The sequence below is a fragment of the Haliotis cracherodii genome, unplaced genomic scaffold, assembly GCF_022045235.1.
Source record: "Haliotis cracherodii isolate W230 unplaced genomic scaffold, xgHalCrac1.p SCAF_16, whole genome shotgun sequence".
NCBI lineage: Eukaryota > Metazoa > Mollusca > Gastropoda > Lepetellida > Haliotidae > Haliotis > Haliotis cracherodii.
Window position 1 is genome coordinate 30856436 of NW_027266271.1, and position 26379 is coordinate 30882814.

At 43.4% G+C, this 26379-nt stretch overlaps 1 protein-coding gene across 2 annotated transcripts in view; it reads right to left on the reverse strand.

Annotated features, from left to right (window-relative positions):
• The window catches only part of LOC139464064 (uncharacterized), a 43282-nt gene continuing 16903 nt past the window's right edge, over positions 1–26379 (reverse strand). The window contains exons 2-12 of one of the 2 annotated variants that reach the window (XM_071245614.1): positions 19586–19724; positions 18513–18672; positions 16052–16356; positions 14524–14600; positions 13422–13507; positions 12971–13122; positions 11725–11889; positions 9998–10134; positions 8641–8747; positions 4504–4658; positions 1–2975 (exon numbers count right to left, since the gene is read on the reverse strand). In XM_071245614.1, coding sequence (XP_071101715.1) covers positions 2948–2975; positions 4504–4658; positions 8641–8747; positions 9998–10134; positions 11725–11889; positions 12971–13122; positions 13422–13507; positions 14524–14600; positions 16052–16356; positions 18513–18672; positions 19586–19724 — 1511 coding nt within the window. In that variant the 3' untranslated portion in view covers positions 1–2947. Of the gene's footprint in view, positions 2976–4503; positions 4659–8640; positions 8748–9997; positions 10135–11724; positions 11890–12970; positions 13123–13421; positions 13511–14523; positions 14601–16051; positions 16357–18512; positions 18673–19585; positions 19725–26379 lie in introns of both variants that reach the window. The other variant, XM_071245613.1, reaches the window with a different exon arrangement.

The window sequence follows — 26379 nt, forward strand, 5'->3', positions numbered from 1 at the left end:
TCACCTAATTATGTGTCAAAACCCAGTCCTTTATCTAACTGTGATCTCTTTCATCTATCATTTGAGGGGCCGTAGGGTAGCCTAGTGGTTATAACGTTTGCTCATCCCGCCGAAGACCCGGGTTAATCGGTCGGTTGAAATCCACCACTGATGGTGTACATCTCGCCACTGATGGTGTACATCTCGCCACTGATGGTGTACATCTCGCCACTGACTGACACCCTGGTGTGTCAACACATGGAAAACCATCTACAGAACTAATCCAATCTTGTCATAGTCATTAATAACTCCAAGCACTTGTATCTCATGTATATACATCATCAAGCTTGTTACAGGCAGAATGCACACAGCAAAATATGTGCTAAACAACATCAGTCATGAGAATCTCGCCAGATCGGCATCGTCAAGAACATGTCAACATAAACTGTACACAGTGGTTGATTAATAAAACACTTGCAGACAAACATGTCACCCTTGTACGCAGCGCACACTTTCGATCAAACTTCTGAGGACTTGTAGCAAGCAAGCTCCTCGTCGTCGTTAACAGAGACAGATTTGTGAATACATACATCGGGAAATGTCCGAGTGTGCTCAATCTGGTATCACACAGACCGGCCTCGTCTGAGGAGCACTCCTGAATGGATGACAACGGTCAAGATTTCGGTGACTCAGACCAAGTATACAATATGGATGGATACTGTTATATCTAGGAACTTTGAAATCAAATCAAATTCATTAGTATTTTTCATCAAATTTCAAATGGTCACTACAATTTCACGCTTTACGTTTTACTCTTGGGTTTTAAACATGGCCGTAGTCACTTCAGGGATGCTCCCCCTAACACATGCAGTCTTGTTTATTTCATAAATAACACAATTCCATGATACATCAATACAATAATACATTTCAATAATGTGGGGCTGAATGTGGATGGCGGCATCACTCAACGAATGTCGTTTTGACCTATAATATGAACTACAGGAAAAGGTCAACTCATCATTGGAGCAGAGGGATTCTGGGTAATCCTCACGCTGAAACATTACGATGGAACCTCCATCCAAACACCTCATTGTTCAGACAACATTTGGGAATAAATTATTAAACAGATGACAGGTGATCTAGCAACAGCAGTAGCACCAGTTCATACGAGAGCTTGAGTCACAAGTGGCTGTTACTACAGATTATCTCCCTTTAGCAGCTGCCCGATTAACAAACTTCATGGTAACTCCTTCAGTGTAATTGAGATTTACATTGGACGAGATTGCAGCAACACAGACATGGTCAGAGGCTCCATCAACTACAAACATCTTGAATTATATGTTCACGTCTGCTTGCTTTGTGTTTCAAGGCATGTTCTACAAACTGTTGACACTCCGAGCGAAAATTGTAGAAGAATGCAATGACGTGTCCAAGATCAAATCAGTTTGGTATGTCCTAATTTATGCAGGAATATAATTCTGTGACAGAAGTCCTGGTGACTGCCGCGAGATGTTTCTCCAGGTCACAGCAGTCCATGCACCAAGCCCGCAAGACGTTTGTATGGGTCCTGTTTTGTTGGAAGTCTTCCCTCAGTCACACCACGCTGAACTAGCAATCTCCTTATCACAGATATATGCACCATTTCATACATACATGTCAAAATAGCTTGTATTTATCAACATTCACACTGATACAGCTTCAGATCATATGAATGAGAAGTCAAAGCTCTGAAAACAGCAGCTTGCAAAGTCATATGAAAACCCTTTTCAGCTACACCAACTTGCCAGATAGCTATGCAACAACTCGAACCTGGGCTTGGCACTCTTCAGCAGTAGAGGGTAATAGCAACCGAAATGAACCTGCCAAAATAGTTCTTGCACTCTTGTTTGCAACAATTTAAAAAACGGAATTATTCCTACTATGCCAAGTCAATATATCCAACTGGGAATATTCGACATGCGAATACTCTGTTTGGTCTGTAATCCGGTCCAAGGCAATCTCATTACAATCAGATCTAAGTTCTCGCTCTCGCTGAACAAAGATCTGAGGACATCTCATTACGGGTCACGTCAGAACGACCTTTCGCGAAATTTGACCGACCACAGAAATGACTGACAAGAAGTTGACATCAGCCAATTAGAAAGCAGCTTTCTCAAGCTTCACGGCACTCGTGTCAACCTGGCAACTTCCATTTCAGACTATGCTTGAAATATATGTTGACACAGTTCTTGATTAAAATTTTGAAAAATTAACAAACGAACATTGCGGAATGTCTAATGTATGGTTGAGATTGTATGGCAGTACTTCCCAGGTACTGTGCAAGGCCTCCTCCTTTCAAATGTTTATCCAACGGAAGCGACAGATAGACGATAATTTTGACGGAATCAGTCGTTCGGAATACCCCATGTTTCCGGTTTCAAGGTTGCATGATTTGAAAACACATTCTGACTGTCACTTTCATGATCTGGTAAGCGACGCTTTGATTGGTCAGATGAAAGGTCATTCTGATGTGACCTGTAATGGGATGTCCTCAGATCTTTGTTTAGCGATAACGAGAACTAAGTTCTCATTTTAATGAGATTGGGTCCAAGGCTTCTCGCTGCTGACACTGTTGGTCAGAAATCAGTTGAAGGAGGCAGCAGGATCAATGAGACTACACATTGCAATAAGCCACATCAGCAGCACTGCAGCGAGGACGGACACACCGAGGAAAGGCCACAACAAACTAATGACTTGTTCATCACTAGTGTCCTGGACTTACGCTGTCATTAACAAACTTGTCATTACAATATAAAAACAAAAACACAATCATCCTCACGTTGACAAAACAAAACAGATCTGCCAAGTATTTCCTTGTTGTGGCCTCCCCCGGTATTCTAACCCAGACCCGTCCAGGGTGTGTCAGCAGTTGATGAGGCGGATCGATGAGGACAGACAGGGATTCTCTGTACAATTCCAGGAGCCAGGATCACAAGACATCACTTGAATTTTGTTTCCTGTCAAGTCACAAACAGAAGTTTAAGTACACATATTCCAAATAGCTGAAGAACATATTCAAGGCGTGACTGCCTCCATGGTCTAGTGGTAGAGCGGAAGGTCCGGCGTTTGATCCTTGGCCGCGTCATACCAAAAACATTTAAAGATAGTACTTGTTGTTACCTTGTCTGGCACCCGGCATAAACAAGGACTGTCGGCTCAGAGTCAGTATACTGTGTCAGAGTGGGGTATTCCTGTTCAATTAAGGCATGGTATCTCAGTAGGCTAGCATTATAAATCCGCCTCAGTCCGGACTGGTACAAGCAGCCACACTTACACACACACACACGTGCATGCACGTCGTTACATAAGTACAATAATCTTTGACGCGACGTTAAACCCCATTTCACCTCACAACTCACCTATTCAAGGCACAAACAGTTCAGTGACATAATCATTAACAGCTGAAGTTCACATTCAAGGCGCCATTAACAAAAACTTGCTCATTGAGATTCATGTTCTTGCTCTACATGACCGCAGCCTGTAAAGTCTGACCCACATAATCCAGTGATTGATGTCAACTTATCCTTAATAGGAGACACCCCGTCCACACAAGACACCCCGTCCACATAGGCACAAGGAGACACCCTGTTCACACACACACAAGAATACACCCCGTCCACACAGGCACATGGAGACACCCTGTTCACACAAGACACCCCGTCCACATAGACACAAGATGACACCCCATCCACACAGGCACATGGAGACACCCCATCCACATAGACACAAGGTGACACCCCGTCCACACAGACACAAGAAGACACCCTGTTCACATAGACACAAGGTCACACCCCGTCCACACAGACACAAGAAGACACCCAATCCACACAGGCACATGGAGACACCCCGTCCACATAGACACACGAAGACACCCCGTCCACACAGACACAAGAAGACACCCCGTCCACATAGACACAAGGTCACACCCCGTCCACACAGACACAAGAAGACACCCCATCCACACAGGCACATGGAGACACCCCGTCCACATAGACACAAGAAGACACCCCGTCCACACAGGCACATGGAGACACCCTGTCCACATAGACACAAGGTGACACCCCGTCCACACAGACACAAGAAGACACCCTGTTCACACGGAAACAAGGAGACACCCCGTCCACACAGACACAAGAAGACACCCCGTCCACATAGGCACAAGGAGACACCCCGTTCACACAGACACAAGAAGACACCCCGTCCACACAGGCACATGGAGACACCCCGTCCACATAGACACAAGGAGAAACCCCATCCACACAGGCACATGGAGACACCCCGTACACATAGACACAAGAAGACACCCCGTCCACACAGACACATGGAGACACCCTGTCCACATAGACACAAGGAGAAACCCCGTCCACACAGACACATGGAGACACCCCATCCACATAGACACAAGGAGACACCCCGTCCACACAGACACAAGAAGACACCCCGCCCACATAGACACAAGAAGACAATATGTCCACGCAGTCCTACCTATTGTTGTCCTTATTAAGGAAGGACGCCAGTTCCTTCTTCTCCAGTTTCCGGCGAGCCAAGGCTCGTATCCGGCTGCGCGGGAGGGGCGAGGACGTTGGTGGGATGTGGTGGGACTTCTTGATCCTCTCGTCCGTATCCTTCGACTCGTGTTTCTAAAGTAAACAATATCAAGGCTGGCTAAACAAGTGAGATGATGTCATGTCTTCCATTGCGTGTGTCAAGAGTGTGATGACGTACAGCATCATCTGTCGTCCTCGTGACATTTAACCATGAGACTTATCATAACAAGCATGAAATACTCATATCCCCCGCCAATATGACATGTCCTGTCATGTGCAAGGCAAGAAATATTTACGGTTTTCAAGATCTGCCCTGGAAAGGAGCACTACCGCCATTTTCAGTTTAAGTCAAAGTCGTTGCCATGGAAACTCGTAATTTTTTTTTTTTAAATCCGAAAATATCAAAAGGCTCCAGTTTACCACTAGACCTATCTATGTGCCACTTTTGTTAAGATATCTCTCGTGGTTTTTGAGTTCTGCTCTGGAAACAGAACGTGATGGATAGACAGACGGACAAAAGGACAGCACCCTTTTCTATATCACCCTTCCATTTCGGGGCAGGGAATAATAATGTGCATTTTCATACAACAGCGTCACCTGTCATACTTGTGACACTTTAACAACAACCCAAGCTGCCTGTGAGGCGCTAGAAGTTTAACAGTCACATTACAATATCATCCTAGTGGGTACCCATTCATTGCTGGGTGAACAGAGGCATATTGAGTAGGTGACTTGCCTAGGGAGACTCCACGTGTGTTACATGTGCTTCAGTGTGGGGCAGGACAAACCCCTAGAAACGCCCAGGAGTGAGTGAGAAATGGGCTTCACACATTGTACCCATGTGGGGAATCGAGCCTGGGTCGACGAGCGAATACTAGGCTATCCCACCGCCATCTCAGAAGTGAAGCTGCCGAACTACTCTCTGCAACCAATGTTGTTTAACTTCAACTAACTTGTAACCTGTGTGTTTGTTGTTTAATGCTGCACTCAGCAATATTCCAGCCATATGACAGCGGTCTGTAAATAATCGAGTCTGGACCAAACAGTCCAGTGATTGACATCATGAGCATCAATCCATGCAATTGGGATACGATGACATGCATCAACCAAGTCAGTGAGCCTGACTACCCAATCCTGTTAGTGCCTCTTACGACAAGCATAATTGCCTTTTACAGCAAGCAAGGTTTGCTGAAGATCTTTTCTACCCCGGATCTTCACGGGTCTGTGTGCTGTACACAGGAGTGTCCCTCTATCCCCATCTCCTACAACACACAGTGGGGTGCTAGGGACCGATGCCAACCCAAGCCCCTACAAGGAGTAGAGTACAGCCATGGAGCCTGCCAACCCAGGCCCCCACAGCGAGTAGAGTACCTCCATGGAGCCTGCCAACCCAGGCCCCCACAGCGAGTAGAGTACCTCCATGGAGCCTGCCAACCCAGGCCCCCACAGCAAGTAGAGTACTGCCATGGAGCCTGCCAACCCAGGCCCCCACAGCGAGTAGAGTACCTCCATGGAGCCTGCCAACCCAGGCCCCCGCAGCGAGTAGAGTACCTCCATGGAGCCTGCCAACCCAGGCCCCCACAGCGAGTAGAGTACCTCCATGGAGCCTGCCAACCCAGGCCCCCACAGCAAGTAAAGTACCGCCATGGAGCCTGCCAACCCAGGCCCCCACAGCGAGTAGAGTACCGCCATGGAGCCTGCCAACCCAGGCCCCCACAGCAAGTAGAGTACCGCCATGGAGCCTGCCAACCCAGGCCCCCACAGCAAGTAGAGTACCTCCATGGAGCCTGCCAACCCAGGCTCCCACAGCGAGTAGAGTACCGCCATGGAGCCTGCCAACCCAGGCCCCCACAGCAAGTAGAGTACCGCCATGGAGCCTGCCAACCCAGGCCCCCACAGGGAGTAGAGTACCGCCATGGAGCCTGCCAACCCAGGCCCCCGCAGCAAGTAGAGTACCGCCATGGAGCCTGCCAACCCAGGCCCCCACAGCGAGTAGAGTACCGCCATGGAGCCTGCGAACCCAGGCCCCCACAGCAAGTAGAGTACCGCCATGGAGCCTGCCAACCCAGGCCCCCGCAGCAAGTAGAGTACCGCCATGGAGCCTGCCAACCCAGGCCCCCGCAGCAAGTAGAGTACCGCCATGGAGCCTGCCAACCCAGGCCCCCACAGCGAGTAGAGTACCGCCATGGAGCCTGCCAACCCAGGCCCCCACAGCAAGTAGAGTACCGCCATGGAGCCTGCCAACCCAGGCCCCCAAGGCAAGTAGAGTACCGCCATGGAGCCTGCCAACCCAGGCCCCCGCAGCAAGTAGAGTACCGCCATGGAGCCTGCCAACCCAGGCCCCCGCAGCAAGTAGAGTACTGCCATGGAGCCTGCCAACCCAGGCCCCCGCAGAGAGTAGAGTACCTCCATGGAGCCTGCCAACCCAGGCCCCCGCAGCAAGTAGAGTACCGCCATGGAGCCTGCCAACCCAGGCCCCCACAGAGAGTAGAGTACCGCCATGGAGCCTGCCAACCCAGGCCCCCGCAGCGAGCAGAGTACCTCCATGGAGCCTGCCAACCCAGGCCCCCGCAGCCAGTAGAGTACCGCCATGGAGCCTGCCAACCCAGGCCCCCACAGCAAGTAGAGTACCTCCATGGAGCCATCACTGTCAATGTATGCATTAAATACACCAACATTTGTTTTTTACACATCATTTAAACCAGGCAAGGTATCGGAGTCCTTGTTGGTGGACATCCTTCATGTGAATGTTTGGTAGGGTGACTCACCTGGTGTGAAGTGAAGTGCTACAATCATGACATACCTTAGTGTGTACGTGACATACCTTCGTGTGCACATGACATACCTTCATGTGTACATGACCTACCTTCATGTGTACATGACCTACCTTCGTGTGTACATGACATACCTTCGCGTGTACATGACCTACCTTCGTGTGTACATGACCTACCTTCGTGTAAACGTGATAAACCTTCGTGTGTACAAGACATACCTTCGTGAGTACATGACCTACCTTTGTGTGTACATGACATGCCTTCGTGTGTACATGACCTACCTTCGTGTGTACATGACCTACCTTCGTGTGTACATAACATACCTTCGTGCGTACATGACCTACCTTTGTGCGTACATGACCTACCTTCGTGTGTACATGACATACCTTCATGTGTACATGACCTACCTTTGTGTGTACATGACATACCTTCGTGTGTACATGACATACCTTCGTGTGTACATGACATACCTTCGTGTGTACATGACCTACCTTCGTGTGTACATGACCTACCTTCGTGAGTACATGACATACCTTCGTGTGTACATGACATACCTTCGTGTGTACATGACATACCTTCGTGTGTACATGACCTACCTTCGTGTGTACATGACATACCTTCGTGTGTACATGACCTACCTTTGTTCGTACATGAACTACCTTCGTGTACATGACATACCTTTGTGTGTACATGATATACCTTTGTGTGTACATGATATACCTTTGTGTGTACGACATACCTTCGCGTGTACATGACATACCTTTTTGTGTACATGACATACCTTCGTGTGTACATGACATACCTTTGTGTGTACATGACCTACCTTTGATCGTTCATGACCTACCTTCATGTGTACATGACATACCTTTGTGTGTACATGACCTACCTTCGTGTGTACATTACCTACCTTCGTGTGTACATGACATACCTTTGAGTGTACATGACCTACCTTCGTGTACATGACCTACCTTGTGTGTACAGGACCTACCTTCGTGTACATGACCTACCTTCGTGTGTACATGACATACCTTCGTGTGTACATGACATACCTTTGTGTGTACATGACCTACCTTCGTGTGAACGTGACCTACCTTCGTGTGTACGTGACCTACCTTCGTGTGTACATGACCTACCTTCGTGTGTACATGACATACCTTCGTGTGTACATGACATACCTTTGTGTGTACATGACATACCTTCGCGTGTATATGACATACCTTCGTGTGAACGTGACCTACCTTTGTGTGTACGTGACCTACCTTCGTGTATACGTGACATACCTTCGTGTGTACGTGACATACCTTTGTGTGTACATGACAGACAATGTCATGGAGTGGCAGAAATATCCCATGATCCTTCCGACAATAAAAATATCGCTTCCCGTCTAAAAAGCCATCATGCCTTCCCACTGTAAACAGCAATACAAAATTGTTGTACAAACATGTCATGTTTACATCAAAACAAATATTCGCTAGTTACAAATTTTGCCAAATAAAGTGAATCAGTTGGCTCTGCTATCTATTCCTCTGATGAAAAAACATGTCTGCTAACAGCAGGAATTCCCATACTGGACTAAATTGAAGAATTTGGGGGTATCAGAGTAAGGCTTATAAAATAAAATAAAGGAAATGACTTTTGAAAATATAGTGCGGGTGGGCAGTAGTTTTTTTTTAATACTTGTTCAAACTAAAGTACTCACGGAAATGAAAAAAACCTGTTTTTTCGATCTCAGGTTTTAAATAAATGCAGTTAACATACAAAATATATAAATATTCAAACAACTCAATTAGTACTAATTGGGCCTTGGCACAAATACAGCGTATCAAAGGTTTTTATGTCTTTTTACACGTAAAAGTGTGTAAAAATATGAACAAAACAGATTATTGTGAAACTGAGCATAACCAGGTGTTAGTAGATCAAGGTGAATGTCCATGACCTATGACACCTTGACGACAGGTGAAAACAGGTGCTTGAAACCCACGTGCATGTAATTGGTTAGTGGTTAGTGATTTGTGAGTGGCATTGTGGGATAGTGAATCATCGTCAAAATATCAGAACGTAAAAGTAACATATTCCCTTCTCAAACAACAACTTACATGTCATTATTATTATGTACATAAACATAGCTGTTATTTTTATTGTTGTTTTGATAACTTTTTTCCAGGCTAATTTCCATAATACCTATAGCCTGTTTCTGCCATGTCAATTTGGACTTAGTTTTATTTTTGAATGTTGAAAGTACCTACAAATTACCTCCTGTAAAGTACATTTTGTATTGAGCACTGAGATAAAACTAGCAAATCCAGACTAGTACTTTTCCAGTTGTTTTGTTATTTCGTATTTACATCAACGTAATGCTTTGTGTCGATTATTAAATCCAGCAAAACAGGGTTTTTTTCATTTCCATGAGTACTTCAGTATGTAACCAGATAACCATCAACCTGGGAAAGCGCCTCCCTTCATAAACAAGCATACTCGTTTTCATTTTTTTTTAATGGAAATAAAAATGAAACGTGCGGCGGACTTTATGATGATGCGGGTGAGGCCTGAGACAAAAGACATTAAAAGTCTCAGAGCACATCTTCGTCAGCTCTCACTGGGGGCCTTGCCGACCCCGGGATCGTGGGTTGTGAGGATTGACACAGGGAGGAAACTCACCAGGAGCATCAAGTTCCAGGCCCACAAATATCATGTTGGGTTGTCCGATTTTGTCCAAATGTCCCACATAGCGGATGTGTCCTGTTCTGTCCCCCTTGATGACCACATGGTCGTCCAGCTGCACCTGGACACGCCCACTGCAACACCAGAGTGGTTACCATGGTTACAACAGTCTCTACAGACACACTGAGGAAGAAAAATTATTACGTATTTTTCCAAATCCCAAATCATCAAAAGTTCAGCACTAGACTGATCTGCATAGCAAGTTTCATTTAGAAATGTTCAACAGTTTGGGAATTCTGCTCTAAAAACAAGCACTTGTCTCGTTTTCAGTAAAGTCTAACTTGCCAAAAAACCAAAACCAAATTAAGAAAACATAAGTCACAAATTATCAAATTATCAAAAGGCACCAATGTGGGATTACAATCACTACAATGTTTCCTTCCAACATTTCAAAGCCTTGCAACCTAAACATTTAACACATCTTGATAGATAACTCTGTGGTTACTTACCAGAAATAGGTTGTGTACAATTTGCTATCCACAGATTTATCCCGTATCTTTTAGGTGTGTTTACTTGACAAATGGGAGTGGTGAGCAAACTTTCAGGGCACATGATCAAATTTCTAGGCAGAATCTAAATTCAAGCACTTCCAAATTCAAGACACACAGCGAAATTTGAGGCCTGTCTATGTTGCGGTACTAAGTAAGTGTTACAGATCTGACAAAAGACATAATTTGACATTTTGACAGGAAGAGCTTGATCTGAGGAGTTAACATATTGTGGCAAGTCAGCATTATAAATGACAAAGCAAAGTCCAAGAAGTGAGTGTGAGTGAGTGAGTGAGTATGGTTTTACGCCGCTTTTAGCAATATTCCAGCAATATCACGGCGGGGCACACCAGAAATGGGCTTCACACATCGTACCCATGTCGGGATTCGAACCTGGGTCTTCGGCGTGACGAGCAACCGCTTTAACCACTAGGCTACCCAACCGCCCCAAAGTCCAAGAAGACAGGTCACAGGCACTTATCAATTCCATACAACCCATATGCAGGAGTATTTGGCTGACGAATGTGGGTTTCGAACCAACAATCAGCTGATCATTGTACAACTCTGAACAAAGAATTGGGGCGTCTAAGACGATTGTGACATCTGTGCATAAAGGAGCATGTTTATATAGACATGATCGGCTATTTCCGGTGAAATTAGGCCTCTGGGTCGACTTGTGGCCATTGAAAGCTGAGACAATATTTGACCACATAACCGTCACATGATGTAAACATCCTAGCATCCAGACAACAGTCATGAATGGCTTGTCAGAGGTCAAAAACTGCATCTTATGTGGCCATTTGCATAAGTTATGTAACTCATCTTACGTTTATTATAGTTTTTTAGTTATTTACGCCAATCAGTGTACCCTGTCAGGCCTGGTCCTGTCCCTGAGCAACTTATATCTGTGCACATCAACATGTTGGAAGTATATTTTCAAAACGTTGTTGTATACAAGTATCCCTGGAATATACTTAGTATCAGCTCTTCAAAATAAGTTGCTAAGTATATATAACACTGAGGAAAACTAAACACACATGAAATGTTAACATAGTCTTTGTTGCGATGACATAAAGTGACGGAAGGAGGCAAGGTTGTTTGAAAGTGAAAGGGAACAGTCAGAAGTCTACATAGAGATGGCCAAGGTGAAGGTGACATATATAAGCGTGTTTTCACCTGATGGGGAACTTCTGCAAGTGCTCGCTGAGGCTGTGAGACAAGGCGGTGTTGTCTTCACCTCCCATCGCCTCCTCGCACGCCGTACACTTGCAGCCAAACAGAGGCTCCGGGAACATCAAGCTGGTCAGTGCAATCTTCCGATGAATCCGTGGTTTACTTAGTCTGTGTGGGAATGTATGTACCTTAGTATTCAATGCTCCAGATTGTTTAACCATTGAGTATTGACTAGCATGTAATCATTATCACAGACTATTTCAATTATTCTTGGGTATTCAATTTCTTTACTCCCTTGGTCCAGGTAGTCATATGGCGGTTCTTGAAAGGCGTTGCTATTTTTCGTAAAATATTTTGCTCATAATGTTATCATGAGGCCACACTGTTCTAATTTTATGTTTCACGGATTTATTCCAGCTTTTCCACACAAAGTCGAAAACAATATATATAAATTGATAGCAATGTGGATAATTTATTTAGTATTTATTAATTCAAATGAAAGTCATTCTGGCGTAGAGTTAAAACTGCAGCTGGCTTCTTGAATCACTGATAGTGATGTAGACATGGAATTTATATAGGACAAGTTTTATTGTATCGGAGGGTCTATATTACTAACAGGAGACATAATAAATATAAATATTTTTATGTTTAATTCATTTCTTGGACCGGCTGCTTTTTTGGCAGCAGGTCTGGGAAACGTAAAATAAAAACTGTGTGGCCTTACCTACAAATATACTGTGGTTGTATTATCACAGATTGTTGGCCCTGTCGGTAATTTGGTAGTTGTATGGTTTACTGTGGCTATATAACTGGATCTAGTGTCCCGGAGATACGTTATACAACAGACAGTGAACTGTGGCTATATCACTGGATCTAGTGTCCCGGAGATACGTTATACAACCCACAGTTAACTGTGGCTACAGCACACCATACCTCCCATAAGGCTTAATAGTGAGTGAGAGTGAGTGAGAGAGGTTTCGTTTAACACCACTTTGACTGTTAAAAAAATATGACAAGTAAATCAACAATCTATAGAGTCAGTTTCATTGGTCATTAGAATAGGAAGGTTATGTTGGGGACAAGTGACATTTTGAATGTCTGCCTTAGCTGCTATGACAAAATAGCTGATCTTCTCTACATTCTTCATCATATACACTTCATTACACTTGGGATTAGTACCAGGAAGTGGGAAGTGGCATTAAACAATTTCCAGGATGACTGGGCAAAATATACAAATCTGTGTCCGCACCCATTGAGCACGTAGTTGTTGCGCTGTCCCCCGACTGTCTGCAGGACGTAGTCGGTGAACGACTTCTCCTCCAGCGAGCTGGACGACTGACTTCCCTCACCATCCTCATCCTGGACGAATGTGTTGACACACTCCCGGGCCAGATGGTTCATCTGTAACAACCCACACATCATCAACACAGTCACTGTCTTCTGTAGAAATAGCAATGTCTAGCTTCTGTGTCAATAGTGAGTGAGTGAGTGAGTTTGGTTTTACGCCGCTTGTAGCAATATTCCAGCAATATCAAGGAGGGGGGACACCAGAAATGGGCTTCACACATTGTACCCATGTCAGGAATCAAACCCGGGTCTTCGGCGTGACGAGCGAACGCTTTAATCACTAGGCTACCCGTCCGCCCCTGTAAATAGCCATGTCTAGACATACAGCAAGAAGTTTGTATTCAAATTCTGACCTCTAGTTCCTTTAATCTTCCTTTCAATATTTCTATCTCTTTTCGGGCAGAGCCAAGTTCTTCTGCTAATTTTGAATTGAGCTTCACTGCTGAAACAAACAAATTGCATGATAAAATTCGTCAATCTGCATTTTCATGCATTTATGGGAGTTATTTCAGGTGAGGTGAGGTGAGGTGAGGTGAGGTGAGGTGAGGTGAGGTGAGGGTTTAACATCGTGTTCAAGATTGTTGCACTTATAAAGCATGTGAACATGATTAATGAAATAATATTCATAAGGGAAAATATTCCAGCGTTAGAGAGATACTGGCTGTGGAAATAATATCCTTGGCAGCCATTTCCAATGAAAATCTTTAGTAAGGATATTAGGAATAAATATCTTATTACACATGCAGGTGTGTGTGAAGCCGCTCATACTAGTCTGGACTAATGCCAGTTTTATAGAGCTAGCCCACTGAGATACCATGCCGCAGTTTAACATGAATAACCCACTCAGACACAGTATACTGACACCAAGCCAACCAGTCCTTGTTTTAGCCCCTTAATGCCGAGCGCCAGACAGGGTTACAACAAGTACCATCTTTTAACGTCTTTGAGTATGACATGTCTGGGCGTCGAACCCCCGACCCTACCCTCTCCGGGCAGACACTAGACCACTAGACCACTGGGTCAGTGGAATTATTTCAGATATATTAAGACTTTGAATATTTTTTTTAGTCTATCAAGATGAGTCAAGTCAGAATAATTTAAGATTAAAGTGCAACATCAGCAGTATTGGAGAATGTGCACAATCAACATCACTGAAAAAACAACATCTGCGGTTGAGGCAAAAGTGCACATTAGCTAGTAGGAGTGAAAGTGCAACATCTGTAGTTGGGGCCAAAGTGCAATATTTGTTGGCTCTCTTGTTGTCGGGGGGGGGGGGGGGCAAACTGCAACATTTTTAATTGGGGATTAAGAAAAATGGATGGGAAACCATGATCAGCATATCCTGGCATGGCTAAGGGACACAACTCTGCACAGCAAATTAAAATGTGCCACCTATGGCCCTGGTTGGTGTACAATGGTTATAATGTATTCATATAGTTATCCTGATTTCCTTACTTTCAATGAACTGTTCTTCAATGGTAGAGTCTGTGTTTTGTAGCAACGAGCACTGGGATTCTTTTGATGCCTTCGGACTGAAATAAATAAATTTTAAACATAAAACTTGCATCCCATATTGAATCTGGTTGAAATCAGTCTCACACTGGCCTAGGTTGTGGACTGACATGAGACTGGGCTACATAATCGCGGACTGAGCTGGCCCCAACACCTGGCCTCTTCAGCTCCAGTCATACAAACCACCTGTCCCAGGTGAATTCCTCCATTCCGAGCGGCAAATGTAACTTGCAGAAAAATCATTTAATTTGCCTTTTTTGATAAACAAATTTTGACTAATTTCAAGCTTTTCTTATCAAATTTTGCACTCGAATGATAACACATAACATCTGATTCAAACTTACCAAATTTGAATGAAATTTTAAATAAGTAATTCTCAAGTTTAAACTTTCTTGTGGTATTGCGAGTACATAAACTATATCTATATCTAATCATAAATGTAAGAGATTAAAATTTGTAAATTCGTCAATTTTTTACGTGGATATGGTTATGTTTTACAGCAAAATTTACAGCAGAATTCATCTGAAAATGAACCCCATTTGGTTGATGTCAACTACAAGTCCTTTACATACTACTTACTCATAAGAAGTTTAAGCTAAAGCCATGACAAGGTTAGCTATAGTAACACAAAAGAATCAGGTGTTAGTTAACTTCTTTTGAGTTGTATATTTGCCATCAGTTAACGCCATCAGGCGACATTGTACATGACACTGTCAAACCATATTTACAGTTCCTGAGACTATCATCCAATCCTGTGACCATAACGATAGTTTCTGATTGGTTGCGCTGGAACACTGTATACTGTTCATCAAATTAACAAACTACGTCCTCATTACAACCCCTACACCAACCTGACTACACCCTTGTGAATATCCAGGTTAGAAGAGGTCTTCAGCAACACTTGCTTGTTGTAAGAGGCAACCAACGGGATCAGGTGGTCAGGCTCGCTGACTTGGTTGATGCATGTCATCTTATCCCATTTGCATAGATAGATGCTCATGATGTCAATCCCTGGTACAGACTTGATTATTAACAGACTGCTATCATATAGCTGGAGTACTGCTGATTGTGGCATTAAACAACACCCAAAAGAGTCATCAAGAGATGACATATACCAAGGTCTGGTGCAATTTGGAAATTTTTTCCAAGTTTGTTCTGTATTGCAAGTTACAGCCTGAAATATTCAACAGTTTTGGAGTTCTGCTCCAGAAACGAGCACTACCCTCATTTTCAGTAAAACTTGTCATCAAGAAGATATCTAAAAAATCAAAAGGCACCAAATCACCACTAGATTGATCTATATATAGCAAGTTTCAACTAGAATATCTAACGGTTTTGGAGTTCTGCTCTGGAAACAGAAAATGGACAGCTGATGGGTGGACATGCTGATCACTAACTCCCCCTTTTTTTAAACCGGGGGAATAAAAAGTTAAACTTATTACAAATTCAGCTTCCCGTTCCTCACACCTACCTTATCTTCTTGATACCATCATCAGGCTCAGAAATGATTTCTGGAAGAGAGTTTTTCCTGTCAGACGCAACATTGGAATCACTGGAGTCGGTGGCCACTCCCTCAGGCGGACTGTGGATCAGCGCCTGTGTCAGGATTCCGTTGACCGGGCGATGCCCGACACGTGGGGATCCTCGCCGTCGACTCTCTCGGTGCGTGGAGGGGGAGTGGAGGTGGCCCTTGAAGCTGTACGTCTGCTCCAGTTTGGGGGAGTTGCTGAGCGTGCTGGAGCACTGGCTGCACCGAGAACACGGCCGCGACCGCTCCTGGAGACAGAGACCACACACATGACACTCCTGGAGACACAGACCACACTTATGACACTCCTGGAGACACAGACCACACTCATGACCCTCCTGGAGACACAGACCACACACATGACGCTCCTGGAGACACAGACCACACTCATGACACTCCTGGAGACACAGACCACACACATGACATTCCTGGAGACACAGACCACACACATGATGCTCCTGGAGACACAGACCACACACATGACGCTCCTGGAGACACAGACCACACACATGACACTCCTGGTGACACAGACCACACACATGACACTCCAGGAGACATTGAGCAACAGCCATAACATCTGACGTTTCTATTCTACAACATAACACCATCTTTAATATTCATAATTTATCAAACAAAATATACAGTTAGAAGGCTTTCAGTTGGTATCCTGATCTTCAGATTACCTGACCTGTATGTGACCGTGCCCTACCTGTGTGTGACTATGATCTACCTGTATTTGACTGTGCCCTACCTGTGTGTGACTATGATCTACCTGTATGTGACCGTGCCCTACCTGTGTGTGACTATGATCTACCTGTATTTGACTGTGCCCTACCTGTGTGTGACTATGATCTACCTGTATGTGACTGTGCCCTACCTGTGTGTGACTATGATCTACCTGTATTTGACTGTGCCCTACCTGTGTGTGACTATGATCTACCTGTGTGTGACTGAGATCTACCTGTGTGACTGTGCCCTACCTGCGTGTGACTGTGACCTACATGTGTGTGACTGTCATCTACCTGTGTGTGACTGTCATCTACCTGTGTGTGACTGTGACCTACTTGTTTGTGACTGTGACCTACTTGCGTGTGACTGTGACCTACCTGTGTGACTGTGACTTACCTGTGTGACTGTGACCTATATGTGTGACTGTGACCTTTCTGCGTGTGACTGTGACCTACATGTGTGTGACTGTGACCTACCTGCGTGTGACCGTGACTTGCGTGTGACTGTGACCTACTTGTGTGTGACTGTGACATGTGTGTGACTGTGACCTACCTGCGTGTGACCGTGACATGCGTGTGACTGTGACCTACCTGTGTGTGACCGTGACCTACATGTGTGTGACTGTGACTTACCTGCGTGTGACCTTGACATGCGTGTGACTGTGACCTAAATGTTTGTGACTGTGACCTACCTTTGTGTGACTGTGACCTATCTGTGAGTGACCGTGACCTACCTGTGTGTGACTGTGACTTACCTGCGTGTGACCTTGACATGCGTGTGACTGTGACCTACATGTGTGTGACTGTGACCTTGACATGCGTGTGACTGTGACCTATCTGTGAGTGACTGTGACCTATCTGTGTGTGACTGTGACTTACCTGCGTGTGACCTTGACATGCGTGTGACTGTGACCTACCTGTGTGTGACTGTGACCTACATGTGTGTGACTGTGACTTACATGTGTGTGACTGTGACCTACATGTGTGTGACTGTGACCTACATGTGTGTGACTGTGACCTTGACATGCGTGTGACTGTGACCTATCTGTGAGTGACTGTGACCTATCTGTGTGTGACTGTGACTTACCTGCGTGTGACCTTGACATGCGTGTGACTGTGACCTACCTGTGTGTGACTGTGACCTACATGTGTGTGACTGTGACCTACCTGTGTGTGACTGTGACCTATCTGTGTGTGACCGTGACCTACATGTGTGTGACTGTGACTTACCTGCGTGTGACCTTGACATGCGTGTGACTGTGACCTATCTGTGTGTGACTGTGACCTACATGTGTGTGACTGTGACCTACATGTGTGTGACTGTGACCTACCTGCGTGTGACCGTGACATGCGTGTGACTGTGACCTATCTGTGAGTGACCGAGACCTACCTGTGTGTGACTGTGACCTATCTGTGTGTGACCGTGACCTACATGTGTGTGACTGTGACTTACCTGCGTGTGACCTTGACATGCGTGTGACTGTGACCTACATGTGTGTGACTGTGACCTACATGTGTGTGACTGTGACCTACATGTGTGTGACTGTGACCTACATGTGTGTGACTGTGACCTACATGTGTGTGACTGTGACCTACCTGCGTGTGACCGTGACATGCGTGTGACTGTGACCTACCTGCGTGTGACTGTGACCTATCTGCGTGTGACCGTGACCTACCTGTGTGTGGCCTCCCTGGTCGTGGAGCAAAGACTTGTCAGTGTAGGCTGAGAAAGCAGGCTGTGTGGGACTTGTGGAATGGCTGGTTCTAAAGCTGATGGACGCTGATGATCGCAGGGCTTCATTCTCACGTTTCATCATAAATACTTTCTTCTCTAATCTGAAACAGTTCATGATGAAAGGTAACACAACGTGTAGTGTGATGAACAGGTGATTCATGAAACCTGTTAGCTCACAGTGTAACATAAGAACAATATATTATTTACATTTTAATAATTTGACATGATGTTAATATGTCAGTAGTTAAGGTATTTTCCTAGGCCAATCTTAGCCAGTATCATGTGAGCAATATAAATTTATCCTCTGGAAACCAGTCCCAGGCCATGACAAGTATTTGTGACCGCTGGCTTTGTTCCTAATGATTGATCCAATCTATTTTCTAACTTGACCTGTCATTGATGAAGGGGAAGAGTGACTGAATCTTGTTTAATGCCACAATCAACAATATTCCAGCTGTAAAGAATGGCGTCTGGACCAGACAAACCAATGACTGAATGCATCAGCAACAACCTCCACCACTAGGCCACGATGTTGTGTCAGCCTCAGTACACAATCCACTCAGACGACTGTCACGGCGACCATAACAGTGACCGACTGTATACCAGAATACCCATGTGGGTTTAAAAATGAGGACTAAATTGTAAGTATATCATTTGGTAAAATTCCATTAACATTTGTCCATGAAAGCTGATTTCGACATATCTCACTAATGCCTGATTTCGACATATCTCATTGTCTCCTGATTTAGACATATTTCACTGATGCCTCATTTAGACATATCTCACTAATGGCTAATTTAGACATATCTCACTAATGGCTAATTTAGACATATCTCACTAATGGCTAATTTAGACATATCTCACTAATGGCTAATTTAGACATATCTCACTAATGCCTGATTTAGACACATCTCACTAATGTCTTATTTAGACATATCCCGCTGATGCCTTATTTAAACATATCTCACAAATGCCTCATTTATACAAATTTCACTTATGCCTCATTTATCTCACCGTCTCTTCGCATGCAGGAGGTTGGCCACGTCGGCACATAGTGGGACGATTCCTTTGCGAGTGCTGTTTACAACGAATGCCACAGCTCGTGCAGCAATTTCTTTGTCTTCCACAAGTCCGTTCAGCTCACTGTTGCTTCCTGTAACACACAAACACATGTTTGTAGAACACTGCTCACAGAACTAGATACAAACCATAGGTCACATGCACATGATATACCACACTGGCATGATATATACCACCTGGCACATGATATACCACACTGGCACATGATATACCACCCTGGCACATGATATACCACACTGGCACATGATATACCACCTGGCACATGATATACCACACTGACACATGATATACCACACTGACACATGATATACCACCTGGCACATGATATACCACACTGGCACATGATATACCACACTGGCACATGATATACCACCTGGAACATGATATACCACACTGGCATGTGATATACCACACTGACACATGATATACCACACTGGCACATGATATACCACACTGACACCTGATATACCACCTGGCACATGATATACCACACTGACACATGATATACCACCTGGCACATGATATACCACACTGGCATGTGATATACCACACTGGCATATGATATACCACACTGGCACATGATATACCACACTTACACATGATATACCACACTGGCACATGATATACCACACTGACACATGATATACCACACTGGCATGAGATATACCACACTGGCACATGATATACCACCTGGCACATGATATTCCACACTGGCACATGATATACCACACTGGCATGTGATATACCACACTGACATGTGATATACCACACTGACATATGATATACCACACTGGCACATGATATACCACACTGGCACATAATATACCACACTGACACATGATATATCACACTAGCACATGATATACCACACTGGCATGTGATATACCACACTGACACATGATATACCAAACTGGCACATGATATACCACACTGGCACATGATATACCACACTGACACTGGCACATGATATACCACACTGGCACATGATATACCACACTGACACTGGCACATGATATACCACACTGGCACATGATATACCACACTGACACCTGATATACCACACTGGCACATGATATACCACACTTACACATGATATACCACACTTACACATGATATACAGGTAAAATGACCTGTATGAGGTAATTATGATGTTACTGTAAAGGAAGTCCAAAAGTTACCTTCAATATAAGCTCACATGGCAACGACTATTTGAAAACATTTTTCTGATTACTTTTCAAAACATGCAATTCTTTTACTGACCACAAGTGATTTATCTCTTCACAATACACACAAATATCCCAGCCTTCCTCATTTAGTTGATTTAAAGGTGGAATAACTATTTTTAATTTGTTTTGCCATTCCTGCACAATCGTAATGTCGAATATTAGCCTGCTTTTTCAACAAATTATGAGTGGGTGAGTTAAAATTTAACGTCACATCAGCATTATTTCAGTCATATAGCAACAAATTATGACAAGGCATTATATTTATTTTAGTTGGTTCACAAGACCAACTCACAAAAAAACCCCTGAAATTAGAAATTTTGACAAACGTTATCCATGTCTACAATTAGCGTGATTAGGTGAAATGAAAAATCCCATAAGATTTTAATCACCGCTGGTCGCAAGACATTGTGACTAATATGTATAAAAATCTTTATTCTAACAAGAAAACAAAAACGCATCAATTATCTATTGGTATCTTGCCATGTTAACAATTGTTTGTTTTCCATTCATTAGCATCAGTTCTAATCTGGAAGTGGATTTGTTTTATTAAGTTTTGATAACCTGCATTGATTTATAGGACATTTTTTTCAAAACTAACTAGACCACCTCCATGGTCTAGTGGTAGAGCATCCGCCCGGAGAGCGGAAGGTCCAGGGTTCGATCCCCGACCGTGTCATACCAAAAGATGTTAAAAGATGGTACTCGTTGTTACCCTGTCTGGCGCTTGGCATTAAGGGGATAAAACAAGGACTGGTCGGCTCGGAGTCAGTATACTGTATCTGAGTGGGGTATTCATGTTAAACTGCGGCATGGTATCTCAGTAATTAAGCTAGCACTATATATCGGCATCAGTCTGGACTAGTACAAGCAGCCACACAAACACACACACACGTACATGCATGTCGCTATATAAGTGCAATAATCTTGGACGCGACGTTAAACCCCATTTCACCTCTCCTCACCACCTCAAAACTAACTAATAAAAACTAAACGCCCCAAGGAAAGCTATGAACTATTGGACCCTGACATTCGAGCCAGCAGCGGGATCAAGTCACTCTACACAGGACCATGATTTGGATGAAGACGAAAATAGTTATTTTGAAGCATTTGATATGGTTCCTAGATTATTACAAGTAAGTGTGGAAAATATGTTAAGAGTGAACAGCTCACTGAGTGTACTGTCAATCTAGAAAGGTGTTGCATGCAAAAACAGAAGCACCTCCATCCCCACCTTTTCTTGAATGCCCCAAACTTGCCCATCAGCAACACATATCATGAACCATTTTAACATTACCATTGTCAGGGGACAGCTGATCTCACACATGCCCAATGCAGGGAAACAGAGTCGTAAGCTTCCAGATATTATCTTAATAACAAAGTTAAAGCACGTCCAGCTTAATGACATCTCTTTCCTTTGGGGAAACCACATGCAGATGCAGTTCAAATGTATTGCAGAAAGTCACATGCCTCTAGATACAGTAATAAATAAGGTTAAACACATTTCTTGTTAATTGACCAAGTAAGTCTCAGCCATGGCCTGCCAAGAGATCACAAATACAATATTTCAATCATACATTCTCAAGATATTGTGTACACAAGGGTTGTTCTTCACATGATCGACCTTGACCTTCAATATCATTAAATTAGATATAGTAACATTGGTTATTACAAACTTGGTATTACAAATATGAATGTTCTGAAAGCAAACGTATACAAGTCATTTCATGAGTGAATGACATTCAAACTGCCTTTCAACATTTGACAAAACCATTATTGAGTTAATTATTGAATCAATGGTAAGTGATTGTATAATGCTTAGATTTTTCATGAATTAAATTATCTGAAATTTCATGCAAATTGAACCATTTTTCATAATTTGACCTCTACTGACCTTGACCTTAAATAAAGGTCACCCCAAAGTTGATGCATTTGAGACCCCAAAATAAAGTCTCATAAAACCTCAGGTTATTATGTATACAAGCTTTTTGAACACTTAGTTCACATTGCGTGACCTTTACCTTCAGTGTCATCCAATAATATGTCATAAAACTCCCCTGGGTACAAATACGAGGCAAATCAGGTATGAAGTCTCCTACATCTTTCATAAGAAGGTGGCGGCAACAGAGCTCAAAGACAAGAAACAGGGCTGCTTTTTTCAACAATATCATCACAGATCGATCATGGATTAAACTGGCATCATGTCATTCACAAATACCTGTCTGTTTCATCGTCTGTGTCTTTCAATGTCAGCAATTGTATTCCAAGTTAATTCCTGTAGGTACATTAAAGGTGTAGAAGGTATGAAGGGTGTTTGGTTTAACGCTGCCTTGAATAGTATTTCTATCGATCACGGTGTGCCAGCTTAATTCAGGAGGAAAGCCCAATGAGATGTAGTACTAGACAATATCACCTTGGTGAAACACGTGGGAACATGTATGGTTCTGACCAAATAGAAAAGTAACGAGGTGGAACCCAGATCCAATACAGATTCAAGCTGGCACGCGATACAGATACTTGATCAGGGTGTGGATGTTGGTGACAGCTAACATATCAAACAATTCTAAAACTATTTTCATTATTTCAATGTGTGCCCCCTCCAACAGACTACTGGGCACGGAGCCAGATTCCACGTCAAATTGCAGTCCTCAACACATACCAATTCACAAAGTAACAACTTAAAAACTGCCAACACCAGGTGGCGTTGAACAAAGCGATCATAGCGCTAAGGTGACTCCCATACCTTAACATAGACTTCGACAGTTGTAGTGCTAAGTTGGACTCAGACTCCTTCAAAAAGAAACATTTTCCTAAATTTACATCGTTTATACATATGAATATTCAAAATTAAATTAGTGTCTGTAAAACCCTTATTTTCTACTTGTACAAATGTGAAAACGTATATATTTTAAGCTATTGGTCAGTGATGTTAGGATAGAAATTCTCTGTCATGCACCAGGAGTGCGCCATGCATGTGTGCCTCCAGAAGCGGCGTCGCCCACGACCAGCTGGGGGTGGTTACAGTGGAAGAATTGTCTGTCTTATAGACTTGATACAAACAGGGGAGAATTACAGGAAGTGTGATATACACTGTGGTGTGATATACGCTGTGATGATAGATGAGAAAACGACAGATAAGGCAGGACCAGAATGGCCACTTTGCCATGTGTTAATGTCACTGTATCTCCAGACGACAATCTTACAGCCTCACACATGCTTCCTTTTCTTATTTTCAAACATTTTATCAAATTCTTATTGATTTTTTGTAATGAAAATGATAAGGGGCCTTCAGGGTACATATTTCAGATGCCCATGTACTTGTTATTGTTCGCTGTGCCGTGATAGTGAGTTAGAGATTAACATATAGACCAATCCCAGTATCATAAACTTCATTTTTTTCGACACCTTTATCCGCATGTTTCGAAATGTTGAGATAAGAAATGTTAGTTTAACACAATCCTAATGCTATAAAAACTTTAGATGCATATGCCAGTGTTCTTGAATATTGACAGGTAATTAGCAGGTGGGAGGTGAATCTGTATGTTCCTTGGTGATTCATAGATAAATACTTTCACAACATGACTAAAATATGATTTTCTTTCTCATTCAAAGAATACCAATTTGCTCTTCTGTTAGTTGTGCAAAATGCAACTTAAAAGTTGGAAGTTGTTAGTCATGCCAGATCAGAAGAGTCCATCCTTGTCCCACAACAACCTGTGTCCCCTTCAACACTACATGTCAAGGCCATGATGATGTAGAGTAGTGACATAGTTACCATCACTAGTCAGACTTTGTGTAGAGTAGTGAGATAGTTACCATCACTAGTCTGACTTGCTGTAGAGTAGTGAGATGGTTACCATCACTAGTCAGACTTTCTGTAGAGTAGTGAGATAGTTATCATCACTACAGTCAGACTTTCTGTAGAGTAGTGAGATAGTTACCATCACTACAGTCAGACTTTGTGTAGAGTAGTGAGATAGTTACCATCACTACAGTCAGACTTTGTGTAGAGTAGTGAGATAGTTATCATCAGTGCAGTCAGACTTTGTGTAGAGTAGTGAGATAGTTACCATTACTAGTCCGACTTTGTGTAGAGTAGTGAGATAGTTACCATCACTAGTCCGACTTTGTGTAGAGTAGTGAGATAGTTACCATCACTACAGTCAGTCTTTCTGTAGAGTAGTGAGATAGTTACCATTACTAGTCCGACTTTGTGTAGAGTAGTGAGATAGTTACCATCACTAGTCCGACTTTGTGTAGAGTAGTGAGATAGTTACCATCACTACAGTCAGTCTTTCTGTAGAGTAGTGAGATAGTTACCATCACTAGTCAGAAATTGTGTAGAGTAGTGAGATGTTACCATCACTACAGTCAGACTTTCTGTAGAGTGGTGAGATGGTTACCATCACTAGTCAGACTTTCTGTAGAGTAGTGAGATAGTTACCATCACTAGTCAGACTTTCTGTAGAGTAGTGAGATAGTTACCATCACTACAGTCAGACTTTCTGTAGAGTAGTGAGATGGTTACCATCACTAGTCAGACTTTCTGTAGAGTAGTGAGATAGTTATCATCACTACAGTCAGACTTTCTGTAGAGTAGTGAGATAGTTACCATCACTGGTCAGACTTTGTGTAGAGTAGTGAGATAGTTACCATCACTAGTCAGACTTTGTGTAGAGTAGTGAGATGGTTACCATCACTAGTCAGACTTGCTGTAGAGTAGAGAGATAGTTATCATCACTACAGTCAGACTTTGTGTAGAGTAGTGAGATAGTTACCATCACTAGTCAGACTTTCTGTAGAGTAGTGAGATAGTTATCATCAGTGCAGTCAGACTTTGTGTAGAGTAGTGAGATGTTACCATCACTAGTCAGACTTTCTGTAGAGTAGTGAGATAGTTATCATCACTACAGTCAGACTTTGTGTAGAGTAGTGAGATAGTTACCATCACTAGTCAGACTTTGTGTAGAGTAGTGAGATAGTTACCATCACTAGTCAGACTTTGTGTAGAGTAGTGAGATGGTTACCATCACTAGTCAGACTTGCTGTAGAGTAGTGAGATAGTTATCATCACTACAGTCAGACTTTGTGTAGAGTAGTGACATAGTTACCATCACTAGTCAGACTTTCTGTAGAGTAGTGAGATAGTTACCATCACTAGTCCGACTTTGTGTAGAGTAGTGAGATAGTTACCATCACTAGTCAGACTTTGTGTAGAGTAGTGAGATGGTTACCATCACTAGTCAGACTTTGTGTAGAGTAGTGAGATGTTACCATCACTAGTCAGACTTTCTGTAGAGTAGTGAGATAGTTACCATCACTAGTCCGACTTTGTGTAGAGTAGTGAGATAGTTACCATCACTAGTCAGACTTTGTGTAGAGTAGTGAGATGGTTACCATCACTAGTCAGACTTGCTGTAGAGTAGTGAGATAGTTATCATCACTACAGTCAGACTTTGTGTAGAGTAGTGAGATAGTTACCATCACTAGTCAGACTTTCTGTAG